The sequence below is a fragment of the Cryptomeria japonica genome, chromosome 11 (assembly GCF_030272615.1).
Source record: "Cryptomeria japonica chromosome 11, Sugi_1.0, whole genome shotgun sequence".
Lineage (NCBI taxonomy): Eukaryota > Viridiplantae > Streptophyta > Pinopsida > Cupressales > Cupressaceae > Cryptomeria > Cryptomeria japonica.
In genome coordinates this window covers 672,704,036-672,728,641 of record NC_081415.1, presented here as the reverse complement: position 1 = coordinate 672,728,641, position 24,606 = coordinate 672,704,036, and the positions used below count along the sequence as shown (strand labels likewise).

Here is a 24,606-nt window from a genome sequence, read left to right as displayed (position 1 = left end):
AAGCCCCTGCAAGTCGTTGAGACAGTGATCATACAGCAAGCAATTAATATTGAGCATTGATAACAAAACGAATGTGCATATATATTAGAAGTTACGCAAAGAACAGAATACTGTCGACTTGGTAAAGCAATGGTTTCTGAGTACAGCGATGGAAGAAAATGGTATCTATAGTTCTCATCAGCATCGGGTCTTCATCAAGATTTATTGGAGCAGCATGATCAGATTAATGACAGCGATTCAGAGATTAAGATTGGCAGACCACAGTGTGATATGCACTCGCAAGATTTATTGGAGCAGCACGATCAGATTAATGACAGCGATTCAGAGATTAAGATTGGCAGACCACAGTGTGATATGCATTCGCCCAGACAGAGATATAAATATCGTGGAGAGAAGCGATTAAGAAAGTGGACAGAATGTTAAATGAAATCATCATTAAACGGTAATTAATGCCCAGAAAATGCAACTTACAGCAGTCAATCAACATATTCAAGAAAGAAGCGGATTATTAAAAGAATGATGTTAGCCAACACGGTGAAACAAGCAAATGACATTCGATTGAGAGATGATGCAACGTTTTGTAAGACAAGTCAGCATACACGTCAAAAAGGTGGTCAGAATATGTTGATCAATTAAAAAGATTGATGCTTGTCAAAACAATGGTATATGAATTACATGTGCAGCAATCTTCTTATTATGAGCAGTCAATGATAACACTAAAGAAATATTTTCATTCCAGCAGTCGACAAAAATATAATAAAGCTGGGCATATTCGACAAGATTGACTCTTCAAGGAAGTACCATGTATTTGTAGACAAAGACGGCAATCATATGAAAAGGAGTTTAATAAATCATAAAGAAAACAATTGGATAAAGATCTTGAAGGCGGCAGCTTGATGGTCGAATAAATAGAAATGGCGATTCCCATCAAGGCAGCGTCTAAACAAAAGAAGCAATCAGAAACAGTTTGTTAGTTGCGGTTCATGGTGCTATCGACGATTATAGAAGAATGGTTTAACATAGCACTAGAAATTATGAATGAGCAGTGGTCAAACTCAGTCCTCAATAAGCAAGAATATATGGTTATATCAATTTGTGCGATCATGAACAAAGGCAGCGATAATATAAGATGATCTCAATATTAAAGTCCGCGACTCTATTATGACAGCAGTCAGCGGGTTTTATATAGCGTCTTAGACAATGAAAAAGAATGGTCGACTTATTCAAAGGTGGCAGTGATCAAATGTTATGCGATCATTCCTCATAGCAACAACTAAGCAATTGATTTGATTCAAAAGGTATAAAAATTGAGATGGTAGCAACTATGGAGTAAGATTTCGATTTCATTAAAGACAACAAAAATACAATACACAGCGATCAGAATTTGTAGCCGATTCTACAAAGGTGTGATTTTATGGATGAGACGAAGAAGGGTGTTGTGTGAATGAATGAAGAATAAAAGTATATATATCATATTAAACACCTGTATATCTCAGACAATAGCAACGATTCTCTAACTGTAATCTCCCTTCAAAGACCGACCAAGAAAACAAAGACAAGTCCAAGAAAGTTTTAATAACATAAGCAGGTTGTTTCAGAATGTGATAGTAAAATTAAAGTGACAGCAATGACCATAAAGAATAAAGACAAATATGATCACAGCTACAGTTTTTGTAGTGTTATGATTCATTGCAGCTACGATGAACATACAACAATCATGGAGGCAGAAAATTCATTATAAAGAACGGTACTTATTAATAAACCAGGACAATTCAAATTCAAGAGATGATACAAGTCAGCATTACACAGGTTGCCACATCAGATGGATTGAGAAATAATAAATAATACGATTAAATTGGAGCAACATATATTATCATTTTGGAGCAATTAAATAAAATAAAAAGGCATCGATTAAAAAGAGATTAAGAAGGCGATAAAGCAAGGATTTATAAATCTAGGAATGCAGCGATCACATCATTAAAAATAAAAATCAAGTCAAGCATAAGACAAAAATGAATAAGGCAAGATTTAAAAGAATAAAGGAGCGATTTATTAAAGGAAACTAAACTATGTTATGAAATGAGATAAATTAAAGTTAACTCCTTGCGTCATGAAGAGGTGCGATTTAAAAGATACAATTGATTCAAGACTAATGTTTGTTAACAACAGTTGTATCTCTTAGGAAATGTGGTGTCTCTTAAAGAGAGACTCTCTTTAAGAAATATGAAGATATATATTGTTGTAGCTTTGTAGTGTGGTAGGAGTGTGAGAGAATAATTCTGAAATCGTAACTCAGAAAATAAAGAGTTCTCAAACGTGTATGAAGTATGCAACATGTAGATAAAGAAGAATATCATGATAAGAATTGAAAAAGAGAAGATATGCAGATTTGTGAATGAAAGAGGATAAGTTGTGAAAGGAATAGTTGCAGATTTATGAAAAAGGGTATATGCATATGAGCAAGGAATATATGCAGATTTGAGAAGATCAAATTATCCTTCATTTGTTGTTAAAGCAACATTGTCAAGGTGGAAAATCAGATTTATGTGAAGTGGGTTGGTGCTCACGAATTCTGAAGTGGGAGTTGGTCCTTCCAATGGGTTGGTGCTCACAAACAAACTTAGAGGTTGGTGCCTACAAACATTGTAAAAGAAGATATTCATATAAAAACATTGATTTGTCGTGGTTTTCTCCCATAAGGGTTTCCACGTATATATCTTGTGTTCTACTTGTGTTCATATTAGTTAAATCACATATGAATGTTGGTATGCAATGAATATGTTTATGAAATAAGTTATATACTTATGATTGAAGTTGAAAAGGTTTAAATTGGTAAAAGATTGTTGTTATACTGATTCACCCCCACCGCCACCCTCTCGATATAACTGTGTGCTCCTCAAAGAAGTTCGCCATAACATATAAGAGGAAATAGTTTGAAGACTATGAAATTCACCCAAACTATAATTGGCATAGACATAAAGATGGTCAAGATTGCCAAAAGAAAGGAAGAAAATGGTTAGAAGATAGACAAATTTGATCCACCATTGACGAAAGATTAATTGATGTTGAAAGGGGTTGGAAGATAAAGTTCAAACACTTAAAATATTCTTGTATTATTTTCCAACACTTAGAATTATTTTCAAAGGGAAAATGAATTCAACACTTGAGAATTTTTTAACACACGTGAATTTCTAAAGACTCTTTTCCAACACATTCACCTACCCAAGGAAGGAAAGGAATTTCCAAAGTCTGACCCAAGTGTTGGAATTTGCCAAGAGAAAATAAAATAAAAATGGCTGTGTGGAATTCTTCCACAACAAAAGAATCAAATTCTGACCAAATGTTGGAAAGAAACTGGAAGAAAGAAGAAGAATAAAGAGGAAAAGTAAAGAGGAAATGAATAAAATCCTTATCTAAGGGTGGAGTTTGTCCTACTTAGCACAAGCCAAATTCATAATTGAGGGCAAATCCACAGGCAAAGTTCATTCGAGCAAAGAGATGGCCAAAATTGAAATTGAATAGCCAAAATTTGGCTAAGTATGGGAAATACCTCACAGAGAAAATTCCAAATTCCTCCATTGTGGCGAAGACACGGAAGAATTCTTCTCCAAATTCAGGGCACATGAAAGAATTTCAAGGCATCAAGAAAGAAAAGTCTTCATACTTGGCGAAAATATAGAAAGAAAATTTTTGACTTCTTGAAGGATTTCATCTCCTGAAGAATTAAAAACAAGCTCCCAATAAGAATCCGATGGTGGCAAGAAGATTATTCCAAACAAATTTCCATACTTAGACAATTTCTTGACACAAATTGGAGAATTCAAGGAGGGCATCCAACAATCAAATTGTTTCAGGTCAACATGTCCAAGTTCAATGAACCTGACTTATCTAGAAGCTTCTAGAAGGCACACTTCACAATGCAACAACCTTCTATTTTATTATTGGTTTATATTTAGCAAGAAGGACAAGTGTCCTCAAATGTAATTTTCTCATTGGTCGAGGGGTAGCTAGTTGTTGCAAACCGTAATTAGGGTTTTATTTTGTAATCTCAACCGTTAATTCAAAATCAATCCTAGCCATTAAATTGTAATTGAAGAGCCTATAAATTGAGCTCACCCCTCATTTGTAAAACATGGGAGCATGTTGTGAAACATGTTAAGATAGGTAAATTGTTGTTTACGACTGCCAAAGTAATAACTAATGCATTGTTTAAATTGATGGTGATTACTTCTCTTATTTTGGAGTTTGTATGGTTCTTATCCCTCATCATAGTTTAGATTTTATTTCATGTATGTTAGACGAATGCAAGATCTGATAAGTATTGATTTATGGTGAATCTTTCACTCATACTTTTGATGAACAGATGATTTTTGTTCATTGTGTAAAGTCAATCTGAGCTTACTTTGTGATGCACCCACTTTGTGTAGTTGTCCTAGCATGGCGAAGCAAAGTGTTGTTATTGGTTTCACCGAGTCAATACCATCTCTTGAATTCTTAGAAATAGATTAAAACTTCTAAACCCTTATCTCCTTTTTAGTTTTCTTTAACTCCATGATCCAAGTCCCAAATGATAGAGTTGCATTGTCTAGACCTTTATTGTGAATTGAACAATCCAAGCACAAGTCCCCCTTGAATTTCAACATACATAACCAAGGAAGATATCCAACATAAAGTTGCCCGTTTGCACATATAAACCTTAGAATCGCCATGTGGTCTTTCTCGCAATCTTGGCACACGTAGTGATTTTGTTCAAAAGAGGGTAGAGTATCCTTGGATATTTTATTCTAATGTTCGGTGAATGATAAAGCGTACACCAACAGGACCCTGGGGGAACTTGGGCCAAATTAAGGCGAACCCAAGGGGGCCAAGGGCTGCCCTAAAAAACAAAAATAGTTATTCTTTTAAAATATTTTTATAAACAAAAAGGTACCTACATACCTAATTGTGCCCTTAAGTGATATAATTATGAAAATGGGGTACATCAAGAAGGTTAGTGTAGTTTCAAAAGCCTTAATTTAAAGAGGGGCCCAAGGGTTGTCCCTAGACCCCGATGAGGGGCACTACCCCTCAACCCTGTTGAAGACGTTGCCCCAAAACCCCCAACCCATCGGGGTCTTGTTCTGACCTAATTCACACATCGCCCCATCGCAGATGGGCACCCCCTATTTTCATTTTTCTTTTAGGTTTTGTCCTAGCTCTGCATTTTCATAAACCTTCATTTTGAGAGAGTTAAGAGTTAGAGTCTTGAGGTCATCTGGGACAAATTGAGAATTTTTTCAAAATATGAAAATCTCGCCTCTAGATATAAAAAGCAAGGCTTCAAAATTTTTCTTTTTTCTGAAATTAGGGTTTTGTTCCTTCAAGTCGTTTTGACCATACCCATGTCTTCAGATTCGAAAAATTTTGCTTTTAAGTGTAAAAATCAAGGGTTTGAAAAAAATTTCTTTTTCCGAGATTAGGGTTTCAATCCTCATGCCAAATTATACCTACCCATGTTCTCAAATTTTGAAAATTGTATTTAAGGGTAAAAGGCAAAATGCAAACCTAATAAGGGTTTTGTTCCAGAAGATCAGCTATAATATCAGTACCCATGTTCTCAGATTTCAGAAATCAGGTTTCTAAGTGCAAAAAGAAGGGTAGAAACCCTAATTAGGGTTTTTGTTTAGATGAACCAGCAAGGTATCGGCATGACATAAACACTGTTGAAGGGTTCGAATATGGCATATTGAAAATTTCGCCTAAGTTGGAGAAGTAAAAATTGTAGATGTTCAGACAAGTTCAACAAGGCTCAAGGGTAGAATGGCTAACGATCAGTTAAAATGTGGAAGGAGTTTGAGCAGGATCAATTAAAAAGTTGTCCAAGAAAAATTATCCAACAAGTGTTAAACTCCTGCCAAGAGTTAACTAATCCATGGCAAGAGTTATTAACTCCTGCCTAAGGTTAAGCTTATTCATGCACCAAAAATGTCTGACAATTTTCAAAGTGCATCTCATGTCCAAGAAAAATTGTCCGACAGATGGCAAACTCCTACCAAGGGTCAACTAACTCATGGCAAAGGTTAACAAACCCCTGCTCAAGGTTAAGCAAACAAGAAACCAAGGCGTAAAAATGGTTAAGTATATGCAATTATGTCCAACACTTTCAAAGTCCGCCTTAAAATTATGGCATGAAATAAAGATTGCAAAGATTCATCCAAGGCATAAACAAACATGTCAAAGAATTTTCAAAGCCCCCCCTTGTCCATCACACTTTCAAAATATGCCTAGGCAAGAAAAAAAAATGGCACAAGGAAGATGTGCAAAGTTCGCCAAAGCTTGAAAAAGAATGTAGGGTCCACTTAGGTGAAGTGGAAGATGACATGGCATTCCAAAGAGTTGAAGATGGCAAGTATGATGACTGGACAATTAAAGTCAATTAAAAATACATGTCAAGATCATATTCTAGAAAGAAAATAAACTTCTAGAACAAAGCAATTAAAACTTGCTAAAATATAATGCAAGCTTCAAGGAGAAATTCGAACTTCTAGAAGAAAGAATAACGCATTAAAACTTTCTAAATTTACTTCCTTGTGTGACAAGCCAAAAGGTTAAGATAAAGCTTCTAGAAGTCTCCAAGAATACTATAAGACAAGGTTTTATTTCATTAAAGACTTCAGGCAACTCAAGAAGCTATAAAGACAAGGTTTTAACAGCACTTCTCTTTGCCAAATCCAAGAAGCGAGTTCGAATTTCTCCAAGGCAGATCAAAGTGAGCAGCTTTCAAGCATAAAGATTATCAAATTCATGCCAAAATCTGATCATATTATCAGATTACCTTTGCAGAAGTAAAGCAAATTCAAGGGTTTGAAGAAAAAATTCGAATTCTTCAGAGGAAGCAGCTCCAAAATCCAATTAGATTATCCAATTTTCAAAAGAGTTTGGATGAGAAATAAAGCAAAATCAAGGGTTTGAAGGAAATAAGTTAGATATTCTTCTCAAGTTCACCATTGATAACAGCTTGAAGGTGTAAATTATGCCTTGATCATCTCCAAAAGGAGGAATAAGGCAGGTTCTAGGGTTTGGAGAGGACAATCAAAAGTTCAAGTTCGCCATTAGCAAGGTTTGCTGATAAAATAATGAAGTTGCTGATAAAATTCTGAGTCAACCATTAATTATCCTTGAATCCACCTTGGGAGTGAAAGATAATCCTTCAAATCTGCACTTCACCTGGTCCAGAAGACTACCAAATTCACCCTTGATAAGAAAGCAAGACAAATCTGGAGAAAGACAATCAAAAACTCATCCAAGATCATCCAAAAACTCATCCAAGATCATCATACTCAGCAGATTGAGGGTTTGCTAAAGATAAAGCTTTCATAAATTCGCCTTGTTTGCCATAAAAAAAAACTTCTGACAGATTCCTTGATCCTCTTCCAAGTAAAAAAAAACGAAATTGTCTATCCAAGGATTTGGAAGCAAATGAAATCATTCAACTGTTGCTATAATGATCAGCAAGGTTGAAGATAACAGACTTTGCTAAATATCCTAGCTTTTGATCATCTCCAAACCTGCCTTAGAAGAGAAAGGTTCTTCAAATTTAATGCACAAACCTGTCTTAAGCCTATAAACTTCGCCATGGAGATGAGAAATAGAGCGTTTGGAAATTAAATAAAATTGTTTAAACTATTATCCAAAGCAGCAATCAAAGAAAGTTAAAAGATTGGAGGTTCGCTGGACACAAAGAAAAGTATGAACAAATTTAAGATTGTGTCCAAGCACAAAACTTTTCCAAGGATGTGGAAAGTTCGCCATATCATTTTCAAGGGAAGAAAAAAATTAAGTTCCAACTGAAACCTGTCCAAAGCTTGTAAATTCCGCCAAAGAAGAAGACATTCAAAGTTGAAATATGTCTCACAAAACGTGGCAAGACATGATCCAAATCCGCCTAGGGTTGGACAAATAGAGCATCACATGAAGACAAAGTAAATTTTGCCAAAAAGATATGACAGAAAGACAAACTGTCTGATCCATCTTGAAATTCGCCATGGACAGCAAACACAATAACTTCCAAAATTCATTAAGTATAAGAAAAATAGTCCATGACAAAAGAGATGCATGATTGTCCAAGCTCACCAAGACATGATGGATGAAGATTCACCTAAAGATGATTGACCAAAAGTTCTTCCAACATCAGATCCAAGACAATTCAAGATAATATGTCTTAGCATATTCCAAGAACATATCCCAAGCCTTCCAAGTTTGTTTTCAAGAAACGAAACATGAACCAAAAATGTGGAAAGTCTGCCCAAAGAAACTCATCCAAAATTTGCTAAGGAATGAGACAGGTCCAAGGTCTTGTCCAACTAAATCAAGCACAAATAAATAAAAATTGTCCAAGGACGATGTGAACTTCGCCTTGCCAAGAGGAAAGTCTTCAAGCACAATCCAAAAAGAAATTTGTGAAAGACATGTGACTATCCAAACTTTCCATTGCCATGAAGCATACCAAGACATCAAGACTGAGACAAAATTGTCCAAACTTTTCAAACCCTAAAACATGAAGAAATTGTCCAAACCTTTGCAAGTTTATTCCAATATGAAATTTGAGGACAAATTTGCCAGGAGGATAAGATTCTGATCACAATTCACATGAAATCAGACCAGCAAGCTGAAAGATAATTTTATTTTCCAAAATTTTCAAAATTATTATTTTCAACACTTAGAGAAATTTTCAAAATTCAAAAATTCTAGAAAGTTCTAGACGATTCCTGGATAAAATCGAATTTTTGAGAGAGGAAATAAAACTTTCCATTTTGGAAAGATTAAAAAAAATAAAATAAAATAACAAATTATTTTAAAATAAAAAAAATAACAATAAAACAAATCAAAAACTTCTAAATTTAAGAACCCTAAATTCTATATATTCTCAACCCATTCACTTCATAATTCATTATTCAAGTTGAGAATTTTGGAGAGCTCTAAAGAGAAGTTTTCTCTTAAAAGTCTGAAGAATTGTCCAAAAGTGAAAATTTCTAAGTGTTAGAGGTCAAGAAATCAAGAACTTTCTCTGATTTTAGGACAGATTTTCAGAATCAGAGGTAAATTTCAGTCGTAAAAAGGATTCAAAACCTCAATTTGATTGAATTTCCACACTCTTCTATCTTAATTTTTATCAATTTCTTGGCCAAACCCTTCACTTTCAATCTGCTTTTTTCAAAAAAATTAACCCTTTTTCAGGCTGAAAGTGAAAATTTTAGGAAGGAGAATTAAAAATCAGAATTAAATTCTAAAAATAATGTTAAGTTTCATGTGTTTTGCAGATAGCAATGAAGTTCACCAACAAGGGAGCGCAACAAGAATCTAAATTCAAATCCAAATGGAAGAATATCACCAACACAGATCTCGAGCATGTTGACATGGAAGAGTTCAAGAAAAGGATGTATGGATATGATGGACACATTCCTACACCGATTGCTCGCAAGATGATGCAGAATGGAATTGTCTAGGCAGTTGGGTTTCCACCAGCCAAGGAACGTACTGAATTAATAGTTGAATGTGCTTTGCACTATAAAGCACAGTCGAGAGAAATTATTACACCAGATGGAAGAGTCCTAGCTAATCTTTCAAAACTGTCCATCCAAGAGACCTTTGGCATATGATAGTCAGTCTGAACTCTGTGCTGCAAATGTGAATAAGTTCTGGCTGGAGAAGAAGAGACCTCAAGGAAAAGTATCTAAGTATTTGCTGCATGATCCATTCTTCAAAGAAGAATATGGAGATCTCATCCTACTATTGAATCGAATAATGGGCAGCTCTAAAGGTCAATTGTTTCAAACATGGATGTATTATTTCATGAACGAGATCACTACAGGAACCAAGTTGTTCAACTAGTCATGTATAATCAGTGACAATATTCATGAGCAGTTGATCAGCTTGGATAGGATGAAGGCATTCCACATGAGTTCAAACTTCATAAATAATTTATCTATTGGCTGCAACCTACAGATATTCAGGACTGATCTATAAGGGCATAGTGGGGATTGGTAAGAATGAATTCAAGTCATATGATTGTTATCCTCGGCTGCAACTTAAGGATAAGAGTTTCTAAGCCCATGACACATTCCCGATGTACGTCACCAGAACACTGCAAGGAGGTACTCATAACAGACTTTCTCATGAATCAAAAAGTTTAATCAGCAAGTACGGATCCTGGTTTATCCAATTTCCGAAGTTCACTTATATCAGAATCCAAGGTTTCACTGGTTGTCCTTACCGATTGCCAATCTACCCAACCAACAAGATGGTCTTGCTAGAAGTTCTCAGACAATTGGAGACATATTGGAGCTTCAAAAGAACAAGTTAGAAGGCAGTTGTATCATTTCCATTCTTTATTGGAAATATGAAAGAATCTTGTTTGGCACAGGCAGCTGAAAGTGCCAAGCTAGAGATGCAGTGGTACCCTTTTACCTTCTACCAATCTAGAGCTAATTTTGATCCTCACCATAACATCAAATCAACAAAGGAGGAAAGATTCAGACATATAGTGGATATAGAAGACTATTGAGCAAATGCGGAAGATGAATTTGATTTCAGAAAAAGAATGCGTTCTAGGCTATCGGTAAATTTCATCAGGATGACGGAAAACATACTCAGCCCGACTTTGATGAGCATACACCCCTTCCTCATATCAAGTGGTCAGAGCTAGATCATGCAGACTTAACCATCCTAATGAAACCAATCATGAAATATACCAGGTGGTGGGTTGGTCAGCAATGTCAAAGGTTGAATAAGAAAAATGTAACTTTGACCTATAACCTAATGGGAGCAATGGAAGGATGTTCTTCGAATGAAGAAGCAACTCTAGGTGCCAGACCAAGCGAGAATGCTAAAACGAAAAGGGAAGGAAATCGAAAAATGAAGAATCTGCTGAAAAGAAGCAAAGGGTAAAGCCATCTCGTTCAGCCACATCAAGGAATGAGAAATACATATTGACTGTTGATGATATTGGTGTTGGAAATAAGCCACACCCGGACCGACGATGGACTGGTCCAAGAGGGGCCAGTAGCTCAGTGGTAGAGCACTCCAGCAACGTATGGAAGGTCCCAGGTTCGAGTCCTAGCTGGTCCATGTCTCAACAGATGAGTCAATGGTTGAAATAGAAATTCCTTCTCCAGTCCATAGAGAAAATGCAGAACTAGTCCATCAAGAGGATGAACAGCCATCATCACCTATTGGCACAGAAATCCTAGAATCAGAACGCAATACAGATATTGAAGCAAAAGAAGGAGAATTTCAAGAAGGAATGATTTCGGCTCTTCGGGGAATTGCACGTGACCAAGAAACAAAAGATGACCAAGAAGTGGAAGGCGTTGAGCAGCCAATTGTTCCTACATGGCTGAGGGAGAGATTAAAAATGAACGCACAAGCAGTGGAAGAGCCAGAAGAGGATGACATGGCTGATTTCTTAGCCAGATTAGAACAAACTGCTGTGAAGAAGCCAACCAAAAGATTTTCTACCATCCAAAGAGATGAGACAGGAAATCGTACAGTACAAATTGCAGTGCCTAAAGTAGACAAGGCAAAAGGGGACATTGGTCCACACGAGTATGAAATTACCACCTTTGACCTGGGACTAACTACAAAGGCCCAACCAAAAGAAGATCTGGACAATTCAGTCGCATCCATAAAGGCACAGCTGGATGAAGAAACAGAGAACAAGCAAGAATACAAGAAAGAAGTGGAACGTTTAAGAGATTATATTTCGCACTTGACTACCAAGCCACTCAATCAAGCAAATCCAGAGACTCTCCTACTTTTGGATTCACAGCAAGTAGCCACACATTCTAAAGAAGATACAGTAAACTAGAGATTGGATGGAAAGTACAAAAGAAGAAGTAGTCAAGTTTATAGAAGCAATATGAGCAGAATTCCTCTTTACTTTCCTGGATCATGAACATGGCAGAAATGTGGGCAGACTTTCAGGATGTCCAGGAAAGAATCATTTTGTGCCTTTGAGAACTCAAAGGAATCTCATCTGAAGAGTTGGTTAATCATAATATAATTGAAGCAGGGGCTGCTTATGATTTCCACAGTTGACTTTGTGCATTGGTTGCACGGAATGAAGTCTTGGAAAAGGTGCAGGTTGATGCTGATAAAATAGACGAGCAGATAAGGGCTATTCGGGATAAGACTTGCCTTATAGTTACAGAAATACTTGAGAAAGAAACAATCCGAGAGAGGGATATGCAGTTGGAGAATCTGAAGATCAAAATACAAGACAGTTGTTTTGCCATCTCAGGAATGGTCTTGAAGAGCCACCTGGCTAAAATATCAAACCTCCTTTCCATCAGGGATACCTTTCAGAAACAACAAGTAGACTGGGAATTCACATTTGCTCTTTGTGCAGATGACTTAGAAGGATTGGAATTCAAGGTCAACCTATTGCCACATGTCACAATGGAGGAAGTGGACCGAATTGTGTCCAAGTTCAATGAATATCAAAAGTAAGGGATACAATCCTAAAAAAAAGCATCTTGCGACACTTGTCTCCTTTGTAATTGATCTTTGATATTATTTTGGAAAACTCTATCTAGGGTTGGGTTGTTTAGATCTCAGCCATTGATCTTAGATCGATCTCAGCCATTCATTTTTCTCTCAAAACTCTAACCCCCATTCTCTCATTTCATTGTGTTGTGGAGAGATTTATGAAATTGTTGCACAGAGCTATTTGAGTAATAAAATATTCATTATTAGTATTGTTTTGAAATCTTTTTTATTGCTTAATGGTTGCATGGTTGCATGGTTGCATGGTTACATACTCCCTTCAACAATTAGATTAGATTTGCTCAAGTAACTTGTTTACAAGTTGTTGGATGAATGATAGATTTGATAGTTTAAACTTTAGATAGGTGAAATCTCGCTCATACTTTTGTTGAATGGATGATTTTCGTTTAACGTGCAAAGTTAGTCTAAGCTTTTATGTGGATGTTTAACTTCTAATTAGAATAATTTTGTTCAATTGTTGGTATTATTCGAAAGTGTGAAAATTATAAGCACAACCTTAGAAGATTGCACCTGCTTTGTGTAGTTGTCCAAGCGTCGCGAAACAGAGTGTCGTTATTAGGTTTCACCTAATCTATACCATCTCGAGTTCATAGGAATAGCTTAGAAGTAGTATAGAATCCCTAAACCTTCATCCTTCTATCTTTTTAAAGTCCTAAATCGAAAATCCAAAAACATAGAGCATAAATTGTTAAATCTGCCTAAGTTCAACCTATGAGTGATACTAGTTAACAAACGTAAGTCCCCCTTGAGATTTTCAGCACACACTACCCAAGCAGCTATCCCACTAAAGTCGCTCGTTTGCACATATAGACCTTGGAGTCGCCTTGTGGTCTTCTCGCAATCTTGGCACAAGTAGTGATTTTGTTTAGGAGAGGATAGGATGCCCTTGTGGTATTTTATTCAAAGTGTTCGGTAGATGATAAAACGTCCACCAATAGGTCTCCACTCCTAGAACCCCACTAGTTATTAGGATCTCTTGTCACGTAAGAAATTTGATTACAATGAGGGTGTGATGAGGAATCGGGATCTAACTCTTGAGTATGTTGACTTAGATATTATTATTGCATAACTTGCCAAAAAATCTCTTTAGATGAGGCAGCTTGTATAGTACATGAGTAGTGGAAGTGGCATTGTAACTTATTTATTCAAGTGATATTGAACCAAATGTTGACTCTGGTGCTTTTGATGAAGAGCAATATGAATGTTATTAAATATTGATTGTAACTTGCATTGTGTATTGACAATTGACAAATAAGTAAAGTATGAATTTATGAGTATTTTCATTTTTAGAAATTATGAGGTATTTAAATAATTTGTTTATTGACAATTATGAGTATCACTGTTATATATATATCTGAACCCAAACCTGTACCCAAGGGAAAAAAAGATCTATACCATTATAACTCAGTTTGAAATCAGCACCCACACCATACTAAGACCCGTAACTCAGTTTTGAAGCATTGGTTGAATTCTATTTCGTATTATTTTTTAGAATATTTTGTGTAAAGTTAATCTCCAACCTTTTCTTAGGTTTACTAACCTCCTCTACTACTAAGAGGTTTTGAATTTAGCCCAATACTCCTAGAAAGTGTACATGGGATCTAACTGGTACTAAGGTTTTATCCTAGTCCAAAGAAAAGATTGCTTTGTGCAATTCTTGTGCTGATATTTTGTTGGTGAATTGTAATATCCCTTGGCTAATCTGACCCTGTTTTGCTTATATGAACACCAAGGAATATTGTCAAACATTTGGCATACAATGTTTGAAGCCGCTGTAATGAATTCTTTATTTGTCTTCTTTGGGTTTGTAGGCTGCAAATGAAGTTATGGAAAGCTTCTAACAATGCAAATTTGTTATAGAAATGATATACTAGCTGTTTTAGACCTTTCCACACATATGTAATGACTGAAATTAACTAGTACAGCTAGTTGACATTAAGACAAACACTTGTCATGCATCCCAAAGTACACCTACAACCATTAGGCATTTAAGCAAACAATTGGCATGAAAGATAAATGGCTGATCAATGTTGAATGTGGAATATGCAAATTATATCTCCATTAAACATATGCAACCTCCAAATATTTCATGATATAATCATAATAGAAAATGATGCAATGAAGTAATGATTTTCTAATACAATGACCATAGATAGAAAACCTGGTATTTCAATGGCTGCCTTGATATATTGGTTTGATTCTCCTCATATGCAAATCCCTTGTCACATATATATAGCTTTTCAACCTCTCTAAATCCCCTTCTATAGAACTCCAACTACTGTAGCGCACTGTTCATGCGCACTGTTCACGGCACTGTAGCGCACTATTCACGGCACTGTTCATGCGCACTGTTCACGGCACTGTATCGCACTGTTCACGGCACTGTTCATGCGCACTGTTCACGCGCACTGTAGCAGCAAGAACAAACTTGCAATCTGCTCTTAAAACCTTGAATAATTTGTTGCCAAATAAGGATGATTCACAACCAACTATAAATGTTCTTCAACAATAAACTTCAAACCCTTGTAGAAAACTTCACCAATTTGCACAAATGAAAGAACTGAAGTATTCTTTCCCACAACTGCAATAATTCAGGTGTTATTTCACACCTTCAAAATTGCTATCAATAGGAAGTTTTCGTTTCCTATGATCAAAGAAGAAAATTGCGAAAGCCCTAGGCTCCACAATAAAAATCAATCAAAATACTATTCATCAACTGGATGTCGAGAATGAACTCTTGCCTTTCCTTTTATTCTTTCCTTAAGAGAGCTCAAACACCTTCCTGGCCAATGTGGGATAAAAGATTTATTCCCACATTAAATTATTCACTTAACGCACTTTATTATATTAAAGTGACTTTATTATATTAAAGTGACTTTATTATTATAAAGTTACTTTAGAACTTTATAATAATATTAAAATATTAAATAAATCACTTAAGTCACTTAAACTTTAATATCTCTTGATGTACTTGTCTGATTGCTAAGTCGTCTGAGCCAGGAGTCGACTCTCCCTGTTCTCCATGTGATTGGATGCCTGTCTAAAAATAGAAACCCTGAATAGTGACTTACTATAAATAGTAAGTATGTGGAACTGAGTCTAGAAATAGCTGCAAAGGCCCAATCAAGGTTGACACTGCCAATAAGCTCTGCTCAAGTGTCTTTCTATTAATAGGAACCCTGACTCTCCCAAAATAGTAACTTACTATAAATAGTAAGTGTGCCAATCTGAGTCAAAAAACCTGTGCAAAGGCCAAAACCTAAATCCAGCTGAAGAGTAATGTCTCTAATCACCAAGTAACTACCACACGAGGCCCTCTATCAATAATTGTTAGCCTACGAGGGTCAAATGATAGGCTAATTCTTACAAACTCTGATGCTCGCAAAATGGGGACATTACAGTCCGCCCTCCCTGAAATTGCTTGTCCCCAAGCAATCTCCACTGCAAAGAAACTCCAATCCTCAGGAGTCCCAAAAGGAGAATTGTGAAATGTCCCACACATCCTTAACAGACTCCTGTAGCACCAACATAAACATAGTTGCGCACAATATCCCTGGATCCCAAACTCGGAATGGAAGTCTGCCAAGCCAAATACCCTCTGACTTCCTCTGTGCTACTCTGATCTCAACTTCACCATGCCAGAAGTGGTGAAGCAAACCAATGGGACCCATCCAATACACTGTGCCAAACCTGTCGCCTCCTGGATCCCAAAACAACTGAACCCCACATCCATTCGCCATATAGAGATAAAAATATCTGGAAGCGTCTATAACACAATATCGCTCTACAGCTCTCAGTAAACTCCCATGGATGTGATAACTAACCAAACCATCATGCCCACTGACACCATAGTCATCCTGTAACCATGTACCCATAAGAAAACTTTGTGACATAGAAGTAGAAAACCCTGTTGGATACATATCAGCATGATGTATAACTGACAGCTGTCCCTGCAAGTAATCCCCCATAAATTGCTGAGTCGGGCGCTCGCAACTGCTAATCCCATCTTCTGAAGATGATGAATACCCATCCCACAAAGGATGGCATTTCGGAGCCAATCCACACGGATGCATCATCAAGTCCTCTGTGTGTGGATCAAAAGAAAAATGATGAGCACTCCTCATTGTGTAGTCACGGTAAAATGCTCCAACCTCTGTCAAGGGCTCATCACTAACAACACTTGAATCGAGCAGCTGATCCCTTTGATTCTGAAAAACAACAAGCTGACATCCAAAATCAGCTGCATGGGATGAAGTGACAGATTTGCTTCTAGGAGATGGAAACAAATCAACATGGGAGCCATACTCCCAACTAGATGACACTCTGCAAATGCCCTGTGAGGACGGAGTAGCGTTGTGTACTACCACACAACTCTCAAGAGAATCCACCATTGTGACACAAGAGCTACCAGTAAACTGTCCTGCATCAATTGTCACTGTACTGACCTCAGGAGAACTTGATGCAACTAGTGGTTCTCTACTGTTCTCAACCAAGGTACTCATCCCAGCTGAAACTTTCGTACCTATATCTGTGATAGATGTAACCACATCCTCACTACAACCAGTGGATATAAAATCCTCATCAACTGCCTCTGTATATAACTGTACTATATCTGCAGTTGGTGAAGACTGTGCCAAACTCAACTCCTCGGTAAGCTTCTCAATCTGTAACTGTGACTCTTGAAGAGCCAACCCGGCACTCTGCAATGAGTCCATAGTCACCTCAAGCTCATGAGTGAGCTCATCGACCTGCTCCTCCTTTCCCTTCAATGCATCATAACAAATGCAATCCCACTCGAGAAGAAAATCCCTATCCGCAAGTAGTTTTAGGTAATTTTGTTTCATCATTCCAATTGCTTCTCGAAGTGCATGTATCTCTGCAAGGGAAAAACCACTATCACCATGCTCATCTGTCAAAGGAGTACTCCAACCATAGGTAGCCAACATCTGACGAGCAACATCAAAATGCTCAATGGTTGTGGCATTCATATTGTCATTCACTTTTAGTTGCCCAACCAAATGATGAGGATTCTGTAGCTTATGACCCCCATACAAGTTTTCCGGTTCACAATATGCACTATGATATGAGGCTGATTCGTCATCACTCACTACATGATAAGCAGCATCATGTGTGCTTTCATCCATGCACACCTCAACATCTAAGGTACTGTTGCTTTGTACCTCAAAGGATGGCTCAACTGATAAGGTAGAAGTTGCTGGTATGACAGTATCTTCACACACCTCCACTATCAAAGTAACTGCATGCCCATCCAAAGCACGATCTTGGGATTCCGTATCAACATATGAATATTCTAGCTTGTTTTCAAAGGTCTGATCTGGAAAATCAGACTCACCATGACATGAATCCTCCACATACAATGCATCATTAGTACCCAATTTTTGAGTACTTTCATGTGACAATTCAATAGGATCATTTTGCACATGTGAAAAAACTGTTGTCTCATGCTCATGCAAAGTTTCATCATCGCTGTCATGAAAATCAGAAGTAGCCTCTATATTAGAAACTTCTTGAGTCACCTCTTGCAAGGATGATGTAGATAAATCATTACCCAAAGCTGTGCTAGTGTCTTCTTGAATCAAATCAGCATGTCTATCAAATTCATCATATAAATTTTCTCCAACAATAAACTTCAAACCCTTGTAGAAAACTTCACCAATTTGCACAAATGAAAGAACTGAAGTATTTTTTCCCACAACTGCAATAATTCAGGTGTTATTTCACACCTTCAAAATTGCTATCAATAAGAAGTTTTCGTTTCCTATGATCAAAGAAGAAAATTGCGAAAGACCTAGGCTCCACAATGAAAATCAATCAAAATACTACTCATCAACTGGATGTCGAGAATGAACTCTTGCCTTTCCTTTTATTCTTTCCTTAAGAGAGCTCAAACACCTTCCTAGCCAATGTGGGATAAAAGATTTATTCCTACATTAAATTATTCACTTAACGCACTTTATTATATTAAAGTGACTTTATTATTATAAAGTTACTTTAGAACTTTATAATAATATTAAAATATTAAATAAATCACTTAAGTCACTTAAACTTTAATATCTCTTGATGTACTTGTCTGATTGCTAAACCGTCTGAGCCAGGAGTCGACTCTCCCCATTCTCCATGTGATTGGATGCCTGTCTAAAAATAGAAACCCTGAATAGTGACTTACTATAAATAGTAAGTATGTGGAACTGAGTCTAGAAACAGCTGCAAAGGCCCAATCAAGGTTGACACTGCCAATAAGCTCTGCTCAGGTGTCTTTCTATTAATAGGAACCCTGACTCTCCCAAAATAGTAACTTACTATAAATAGTAAGTGTGCCAATCTGAGTCACAAAACCTGTGCAAAGGCCAAAACCTGAATCCAGCTGAAGAGTAATGTCTCTAATCACCAAGTAACTACCACACGAGGCCCTCTATCAATAATTGTTAGCCTACGAGGGTCAAATGATAGGCTAATTCTTACAAACTCTGATGCTCGCAAAATGGGGACATTACATGAATTATTAATTCTATTTTTTTGTCATCAACAGGGTGTATGTGTGCTCAAAGCATATGCTAAGCTTTTCATCTCTATTTTCAGCTAGTTCTAAAAGGAGATCCTTTTAGTATAGTGTTGCTATCATCTATATGTTTGGGAGGGCAACTAATATTCGCACTCACAGTGGAACTAGTGGTTTGGGTTTCACAATCAACCCTCTCTGCTTTTGCATTTTCATCACGTGCATAATTGGATTAAGTTTCACTTTCAACTTCAAATTGTTGAAGTTCAAGTTCAACCTCATCCTCACTCATGCCGTGAGAACTCACAATGACACAGCAATAAATGATATAAAATTAATAAGTTATAATTTTAAAACTAAAATTCAAACTATGCATAATGCAATGGATTAAGACATAAAGATTTTGTTTTTTGTTTTTCTTACTTCAGGTCGCACGTGGTGCAGAAGCAGAGGATATACAAATAAGAATCTTTGTTCTTAGCCTTTGTGATTCCACTGTTGTTTTTCTTACTTCAAATCACATAAAGCACAAAAGCAAAGGATATAGAAAAGTTATAATCCTAATTTGACAAAACAAAAACATTTGATCTAAAAGACAGTTGAAAAATTTAAAATGACAACTTGTAATATAATTAATAAATTAAAATTTGATCACAATTCATTAATGCTATTCGTTGAATCATGATTCATTTGCAAAACTAAACTAATAACTATTGAACCCTAGAAAATGATATTGAAATTTGCAACTTGGTATATGAATCATGAAAAGAGTTTTAAAAAAATTTAAAAACCAGTCCTAGAAGCCTACCTCTTGCATGACAAATGCTAGTTTCAATCCTTTGAGTTGGAAACTTGGTGTCACTCCTCTACTTGCTCCTCCTCAACCCTCTTGCTCTTCACTCACTCTTTCACCTTGCACTTGCAGGCTTGCTGCTCTTACTCTCACACTCACTACTATCAGTTGCTTGTTGATTTGTTTTTGTGACTTGAAAAAAGGTTAGGAGGCAGTTTTATAGAGTTTTTTGGGTTTGGGTGGGGCCCATAGGCCATTAGGGTTTGGCCATATGCACAAGGTTCAAAAAATCTATTGATTTTTTTTTTTCAAAATGTTTTTATCCTGGTTGTCCCCAAGATGGTCTAGGAGTCCTCCAAATGTCCCAAGGATATCTTAGCATCTCCTAAGTCTCAAAAAGGTCTCCTATGAGAGGGACACGCCCTAGAGATGATGGTGCAAGTGGTGAGGTGGCAGGGGGATGTCCCCTCTAAGTCCCCAAATCCAGAGACATCCCTGCCCTAGAAATGTGGGGAATTTTTTGGGGTGGAACATATCCCTATGGTAGACTACTTCATATGGATTCTCAAAACATTGAGGGCAATATTCACTTGTCAAAATAATCGTCATTATTACTTCTAAAGCAACCCAAACATCATCTGATAATGAGAAAAAGGAACCATTTTTCCTACAGGACTAAGAAAGTAAAATCACATAGCTGTGAACTCATTATGACCTAACCCTGCAATTTTTCCTAGAGGAGGCACAAAAGTGCAAGTCTAGCACAACCGAGCAATTTAAAACAATGCTATAAGGAAGAAAGTGATGTCAATGCATAAGATAGATTTTATTTTGTTCTCAGTTACCTTTGACCCAGATTGGAGGAGCTCCAGTTGCATTTGCAACAAGAAATGACATTGCAATATCTTCACAATTCCTGTAATGATAAAAATGAAAATAATCAAAATATTCGGCCTCAGACATGTCACACATTTTAAAAATTAAAATCATCTATCTTCATTGAAATGTAAAAATGCTTAAAAAATCAAAATCTGAGTTGCTAAATTGCTCAACAGACCTTTCCCTGCTTACATATTCTTGAACTGATGCAGGCATTTGGTAAGTATACATATCTAAATATTTTTTATGAAAAAAGGCTGCTTTAGAAAGCACCATACTATAAGTGCCCATCCACCAAACAGACCACCAGCCACCATAATTATAATGCATAGCACCAGACTTCTGCATAGAGAAAGAACAGAATATTAAAAGATAAATCAGGAGAAGGTTATTAGCAGGTAAGTTTCTAGAATATCAATCTGAAAAAAAAGTAGCACATTCAAGAATTCAAAAATCCCAAATTTTGAACTAAAAATTCGAAATTTTCACAGAGCTGAATCTTAACTTGTGAAAGATCTAAATTATTCCATAAAAATCAAACCTTGCAATATAATGAACCCACTAAAATGTCACAAATGAACAAGAAAACACATAATAGATTCTACAATTGCGACAGAATTATTCCATGACAATGAAACTAGTACCAGCCTTATAGATTATGGAATTATCCTGTGACAATGAAATGAGTGATCTCATCAATCCTGGAGCAGTAATTTTTCTTAGTTTTCTCTCACGAGATGATATAAGAATGTTTTATTATATACTGAGAAAATACACCTACTTGAACCTTTCATTTAGAAAGTCGCATTAAAAGTTTACCAACTAAGAACTACATTCCAAATAGGTGGAAATGTTAGTGGCTTATATTGAGGTGTAGCCATAGATACATGCAAATACATTCAGCATAAAAGAATAGAAAGGAAAAGCTACGAGTTAGTTGATGTTGTCGATCAGTTTCTTGTTCTTTTAGGTATATGCTACTGATAATTTTTATGCAACTACAGAAAACATCAATACAAAATTCTAGATAATTCCATCCTATGTTTGACGCTGTGGTGGAGCAATGTATGGTAAGGTGCTCTGTGGACAAAAGACAAATGTCTTACTTGTGCTGTCCATAAAGAAGCAGCAGGGGATTAAAGCCACACCAATGCAACAATTCTGATGGGGTTTGTCTCCCTTAAGTAATGAAAACATTTTAGCATAGAAGAAATGTGGAGATATGGAAACCCGTTTTATTTTGTGGCTGCTTTGGAGCTTCTTTTTGTCTCCCTCTTGCTATTGTCTCTAGTTGTACTTCGAAGTCCCACTGACCTATTTTGGTCACTTGTGGAGATAGATTTAATAAATTAATATCTTTCTTTCTGCACATTTCATCTAGTTTTTGCTTCCATAGATCTGGACAATACCTAGGTTCAGGGACTTGATAGCTGAGCTAGAGTGATCTTCAGTTTCACGCAAAGCCATAACAGAATTGTTGCCTTACTGGAAATCATTCACCCTCCAAAAAACAATTTTTTTGCTAATTAAGAGGATTTGACACAAATTTTAAATAACCAGTAACTATGAATGTATTTTCTTCCCACGAAACAATTGAGAACAATGTTAACAAAGTAGCCACCATCTATTTGATCACAACACTGCCTTAATCGCAGGAAATAACTTCAGGCACACCCTTGCAATGTTCATGTCAACCTTGACAAAGATGGCCAAGGCACACACCAGCTCCTCCCACGCCACTTGAATAATTTCTTGATCAATCTGTTGTGCCTTGCACACACTCCCCATCTCTGACAAGTGACAAGGACCCCCCCTCGTTCCTTGGTTTGCCTCGTCGAGGTCCTGAGTAAGCCGTATTAGTCTGGCAGAGAGAGAGAGAGAGAGAACTGTATTCTGAAGTGCAACAAGAATCAGACCTAAGAATGCCCATAGAATTGATCCAAGAGTTTGAGCATTGCCATAAAGAACCAAGCCTTCAAAAAGCCAAGGTAGCAACCAGGTCATCACCTTAGGGCGTTTTGAGAAGCAACATCTTAAGCATGACTCTGAGTTTGATAAATGGAAGCAGAGTGAGGGAGTAAGAACCAGTTCCATGCATTCTGAACTGAAGTGAAAGCTTCTCTCGTGTTTGTCAAAACGCATTAAAGCAGAATCAGCACTTCAAAACAAGGAGAAAACGCCTTCCAGCCAGAAATCGTGGCTACTCAAAATGCAAGAACAAAGAAGCTTGGTATACAAAGCAAGGCTCAGTCTTTTTTTGAGCAATAAAGGAAAGGGCGAAATGGAAAAAGAAATTTAAACCTCCTTCCAAACCCACAAAAAACACCAAAGTTTAATCCCGAACTTTGCCCGAAAACATTGAAAGGTCGAATGTATGTAGCATAAGCCGATATCGGTTTTTTTTCTTCCAAAGTGAATAAGTTAGGTCCTTTTAATAACAAAATTGTTTGTTTCCCCCCTTGATAAAGCCAGTGCAAATACCGAAGATGGATTAAACCTTTAATAGAGAAGTTCGTCTTTTTTTTTAGGGGGTGTGATTTTATTTTATTTTAAATAGGGAGAGGTCATACGTTTTGATCATCGCCCTCTATGAACTTGAAGGAAGCACCGGAAATTTCTTGGCCAAAGTTTAAATTGTCTTTCATAACAAAAAGGGCAAAGATTTTAAGGCAACTTCAAATTCAGTATTTTTGACCATGGGGAAAATAAAATGTTTTTTCCTCGACCCATTGACAACACCAATAAAGATGTTGAGGTTTCCCAAGCACGTTTCTTTTTTCAGAATCATGTCTTTAGAATTAAGGTTCGAGCTCATCATTGAACCTGCAAAACAATAAGTAGAGGAAGACAACCTGGAAAGATTTCTTACCACACCATAATAGATCAAACTCTAGGAGGTAAGAGCAATTCCAACATATGAAAATGCCCTTCCACTAACATTCATTTTCTAGAAATAACAGTTTGATGACATTCATTTGTGTGTTTAAGATCAACCCACCACCGTGCTCAAAAGTTTTCTTTGTCTTTTCAAGTCTGAGGCATGAGATGAGTGAATGATGGTGAAGGAGGATATCTCAACGGCTTGTAAAGACAAAGACGAAGCAAGAAAGGCTGGATAGGCGAAGACTCCTACCACCACCACCGACAAGAAGTTGATGACCAGAGCGCGAAATTGAAGGCAAGTGCTTGCACAAAATGCTACAGGAGTATGCAGAATCAGAGAATGAACAGTCGGAAATAACAACAAATTGAATTTGTGTGTAAAGGCAATTGCTTCATTGTAAAATGACTACTTGTGGGCCCCATTTAATGTAATTCAAAAAAGATTACCCTTTTTGTGCCTCGAGCCCAGTGAGACTTTGTCTTCTAGTAAGATTAATGGAAAACAATTGCAGGTAGTTGAAAAGATCATTAGAGATGGTTGAAATCATTAACCAGAATGTTGTCAGAGCTTCTAGAAGGCAGATCAGAGCCATTGGATGAATTCAATCCTGGCCATTGATCCAAACTGTAAAATCTATAAAAGGCCAGTGCCTCTCTCATTGTAAAGGGTTAGAAGGTTAGAATTTTTAGAGTTAAACAACTAGCAAATTAGGAGTAGAAGTAGAATAGAGTAGAAGTTGTTGGGTAGAAATTGTTGCAATGGCAGCTTGAGCAAATGAATAAAGCAATGAAACATGGTATTTTTCCATTTGCCCAAACTTGTTTGCATGATTTCTCTCGATTTAGCTAATTAAAGTTCAGTGATCTTAATGGTGAAGTGTGAGGGTATCTGATGTGATTTCAAGTTCATACCATTGGAGGCTTGCTGACTATAGGTCTTCGTGCATGGTTAGTCTAAACCCAATATTGTTCTTAGTTCAATTGTGGG

The 24,606-nt window shown here is 36.7% G+C and overlaps 1 protein-coding gene across 3 annotated transcripts in view; it reads right to left on the bottom strand.

Annotated features, from left to right (window-relative positions):
• LOC131070673 (glycosylinositol phosphorylceramide mannosyl transferase 1) overlaps positions 1-24,606 on the bottom strand; it is a 120,075-nt gene that overhangs the window by 34,895 nt on the left and 60,574 nt on the right. For all 3 annotated transcript variants that reach the window (XM_059213961.1, XM_058006264.2, XM_059213962.1), the window contains exons 3-4: positions 20,914-21,077; positions 20,702-20,772 (exon numbers count right to left, since the gene is read on the bottom strand). In XM_059213961.1, the coding sequence (XP_059069944.1) occupies positions 20,702-20,772; positions 20,914-21,077 (235 nt within the window). The remainder of the gene's footprint in view (positions 1-20,701; positions 20,773-20,913; positions 21,078-24,606) is intronic.